Here is a 4,179-nt window from a genome sequence, read left to right on the forward strand (position 1 = left end):
TAACAATGGGCACAGAAGTCTGTGGCCCAGAAAAGGGACCCAAGGGCTCCAGACTTTCCTCATGCTGGGTCTGTGAAGGTGTAAAAGCCCAGGGCTTCCTTGGTTCACTCACTGGAGGCACCCAGCTCAAGTTGTTGTTTTATTATTGCACCAAGATTAAATTTGTAGGATCTGTATTTCTGTGACTCTGCTGTAGGAAACCTGGGGTAGAGCTGTTAAAACCCTGATTTCAGCCGGTGAGTGTGGGGTGTGTGCAGGGACCAAAGCCAGGCACTGGAGCTGCCTCCTGCTGGTGTAGGTGGTGTGGGTGTAACTGCCAGGGTGGCTCCTGGATGGTCTGACAGGGAAGGTTCCTTAACAATTCTATGATTTACCTTTTCAATTATTTTTTCAGAATTTCAGTTACAGAAATAATTTAATCTCACTGTTCCTCATGCACTGAATTAACCCAGGGGCTTGGCAACCCTGCAAACACCTGTCAGACCTCAGTGAGATGGCTGCTGGTGGAAACAGGAGCCAGAGAAATCTCAGTTTGAACTACAAACTTTATTTTCACAGGTAGTTCATGCTGCTTTGTGATAAGGCTTTCTTGGGTTTGTTTTGTTCTAACAAAACAGTGTCTCTGTCTTTTTAAAAGCAATGGCTGCTTCTTAATGCAATTAGATATTTCTTAATAATGACACAGCATATATTCCTGAAAGCCTGGGTTTACATCCATTTTCCATTTGGAAAAATGACCTTTTATGCTATTATTGGAACTAGCTAGCAGACTTGGGTGCCTGAATTTTGTTTCCTTTGTACCATAGAAAATAATTCAAAACCTGTTGCTAAGTGCTCAGGTTTTGGCTCAGGTGGAGTTAATTTTTCCTCAATAAGTTGGGAACTTTTTTTAATTTTTTTTTTTTATTTTTTATTTTTTTGGGTTTGTTTGTTTTTTGGTTTCCTTTGGTCCTATTCTCTACTAATGAATATGTAGATAAACAAAATAGCAGGGAAGCACGGCCAGGACAGGTGACCTGGACTGACCAAAAGGATATTCCACACCAGAGAATGGCATGCCCAGCATATAAACTGGAACAGGGCATGATCTGGTTCAGAAAGGCAGCTCTGGCATTGTTGGTCAGTAGGTAGTGAGCTCTTGTATTGTGCATCACGTTTGTTTGGGGTTTTTTCTCTTCAGTTGCATTATCAATACTATTATTATTTACCACTATTGCAGTATTTGACTTTGTTTGCAGTTACTAAGCTTCTCTAAATGATTAATTTTTAAACTTCTCTAAACTTGTAAGTTTTACTTTAGATTCTCCTCCCCACTCCACCAAGGTGGGGGGAAGAGGAGGGTTTTGAGTAAGGGCTGTGTGGTGTTAGTTGCTGGCTTGGGCTGGAACCACAAGAGGGTACTTGGGCAGTTGGGAGTAGACACAGACAGCACAGCTGAGCCCAAGGTTAGGGTTAGGGCACCCCAAAGGGATATTCCGTGACATATTCCACCAGAATCCGCTCATAAAGAGGGAGAAAGAAGAAGGAGGAACCTGCTGGATGTCTGCTGGAAACTCAACACAGCAGGGGCAGCCTGGGAGAGCCCTGGAGTTTGTCGCTGAAAACTTCACTTCCTGGCACAGCTGATGAGCCCACCAGGGGAATCAGCTCTGGAAAAAGGGGCAGGCAGCTCAGGAAGTGTTTATGGATGTCTTTAGGTCATGTAGGAAGAAAACTAGGGAGGCAAAAGCTCAGAACTTATTTGGCCACTTTTGTCGAGGATAATAAAAAGTTGTTTTATGAATACATTAATGGCAGTAGGAGGGTCATGGAAAACCTCCATTCCTTACTGGACCCAGGAGAGAATACAGTCATCAAAAGTAAGGAAAAGGCTGAGGCATTTAACACTCTTCCTGAAAGACTGGATATGACGCTTAGTGCCATGGTAGTGTTGGGTCACAGGATGGACTCAAAGACCCCAGAGGTCTTTTCCAACCTGTCTGACTCTGTAATTCTGAGGAGATGTATGAAGTTATGACATTTGTCTTCCCATGGGCTGGCAGGTGTTCACCCATCTCCAGGAAAGATGGGCTCCATGGTGATTTGGGAAGATAAATTCCTTAACTCCAAATGTGTCCCATTCATCTTCCGTCTCCCTCCCCTTTTAATATTCTGAGCTCATGTTCTATAGTCCAGCAGATCCCTTTGGGCAGCCGAGCTCAGCTGTCTGTCTGTGTCTACTCCCAATTCCCCAGCCAGCCCCAGCCCAAGGCAGCCCCTGGGAACGCTGGCCACTCCTACTGAAGGACCAGGAAGGTGCCTGGGCTGCCCTGCTCCACGGCAAACACCAGCACAGCACAGAGCTGCAGCTCTGAGGGGCCGTTCAGCAGCAGCCGGCAGGAGTGGGAGCTGGGCAGCACCGTGAGCTGCCAGTCCTGCCACTGGGGCAGATGCTCCCAGGCTGTCTGCACCAAGTTCTGCACCCAGCAGGCGATTTCCTCCACGTCTAGGTAGGAGCCTGTGCAGAGGTTCTGCAGCAGGGGTGAGTGCTGGCCCGTCTCGTTGGTCTTGGAGTGGTGGATAAAACATGGAATATTCCCCATTTTCCTCAAGCAGGTGCACTCCAGCACCACACGGATGTTGGAGCACCTCTCTGGCAGATGTGTCCCACCATACAGCTCCAGCTTGAAAAAGTGCCCGGGGGGTGGCTGCAGGAACACGAGCAGCTGGTACAAGAGTCGCTCCTCAAAGATACCCCAGGATTCATGGATGCCATTCTTCCCAGTCGCTGGGTGCATCTCTGGCATGAAAGTGTCCTTGGAAAGCATTTGGCAGACACGGAGGACATCATGCATCATCTTCTTCACATCCCTGCACATGTCAGATAGTTCCTGCATTGAAAATATGTTGGGCACAGAAAACAACCTCACACTGTGGCGTTGTCCTTTGAGGGTTTCCTCCTCTTCATCATCTTCCTCCTTGCTGCCAGAGGTGTCCTGCTTATAGCAGGTGCAAGTTGTAAACTTAATTTGCCAGGCCAGCCAGCAGACCTCCACCAACATGGTTACTGCAGCAGCCCAGAAGAGACAGATCTGCAACCCAGAGAGGAGTGGAGCTTCTTGTGGGGACCTGGTCCACCCAATCTCCTGTAGCAGCTGCAACATCTCCTGGTGCAGAAACTTCTTACGCTGCTGCATCTGCTGGCCTGTGGCCACATCGATCCGCAGATCTTGCGTCTGCTTGAGCAGAATGGCCAGCACAGCCACCAAGAGCGTGGTTGCTGCAGCCATGGCCTGGAGGAGGTGGAAGAAAGGTTTATCCAGCAGGTCTGGGTGAACAGGCTTGAAGGGACCACAGACCCTGGCTGGAGACAACACAGGGCCCATCCTGCCCAGGCCACCCTGATGGTCATCCCTGGCTGGGCTGTGCCCCATGAAAGGGCAAGAGACACTTGAACAGTCTCCTGAGGCCCCATCCCTGCCATGCTGGAGCATTCCATGGAGCCAGGGGCACCTGGCACATCTCCAAAGCTTCTCTGGCACCACTGGGAGCCCTGAGCCCTTCTGCCCCCAGCCCAGAGAGCGGCACCTTGCCCTGCCCTGAGGGGTCCAGGCCTCACTCTGAGTTAGAAACCCCCCCGGGCATCTGTCCCATTCCCATCCATCCCAGCCTTCCCTGTGCATGTGCACTCACCAATTGCCCAAGTCCAGCTACAGGGGGATTGTCTGGTGTTGTCCCTGGGGATGGCTCCCACTGTCACTTGTTCTTTGTAATGTCAGAGCCACCAGAGCTGACAAGCCCCAGACTTCAACGCTACCCCTGCTCAGTGGGTTCTGGGCATCGCTGCACCAAGTCCAAACCCACTGCAGGAGGTTCCAGGGGGTCTCTTGGCAAAGCAGGGACAGGCCCAAAAGCCAGCACAGGGATCCCCAAATCCCACTGTCCCCAGCCCCACGGGCAGAACCTTGCCCTGCTCTGAAGGGCTCAGCCCTCACTCAGGGTTAGGAACCCCCCTGGGCATCTGTCCAGTCCCCTATCCACCCCAGCCTTCCCCGTGCATGTGCACACATGAATCACCCCAGTCCAGCTGCAATGGGGCTGCCCAGTGTTGTCCTTAGGGACAGATTTCACTGTGACCCATCCTCTGTGATGTCACAGCCACCAGAGCCTCGTCACCCAGCTGACAAGTCCCAACCCCAC

The 4,179-nt window shown here is 50.7% G+C and overlaps 1 protein-coding gene across 1 annotated transcript; it reads right to left on the bottom strand.

Moving 5' to 3' along the window:
• Positions 1–527: 527 nt before the first annotated feature.
• Positions 528–4,139, bottom strand: LOC135299677 (inositol 1,4,5-trisphosphate receptor-interacting protein-like 1). Its single transcript, XM_064419022.1, has 2 exons — positions 3,673–4,139; positions 528–3,272 (listed from the first exon to the last, which is right to left on the bottom strand). Exon 2 carries the CDS (start codon positions 3,267–3,269, stop codon positions 2,277–2,279), a length of 993 nt encoding a protein of 330 aa, XP_064275092.1. The 5' UTR covers positions 3,270–3,272; positions 3,673–4,139; the 3' UTR covers positions 528–2,276.
• Between the last annotated feature and the right edge of the window lie 40 nt (positions 4,140–4,179).

Source organism: Passer domesticus, chromosome 4 (assembly GCF_036417665.1).
Source record: "Passer domesticus isolate bPasDom1 chromosome 4, bPasDom1.hap1, whole genome shotgun sequence".
NCBI classification, from domain to species: domain Eukaryota; kingdom Metazoa; phylum Chordata; class Aves; order Passeriformes; family Passeridae; genus Passer; species Passer domesticus.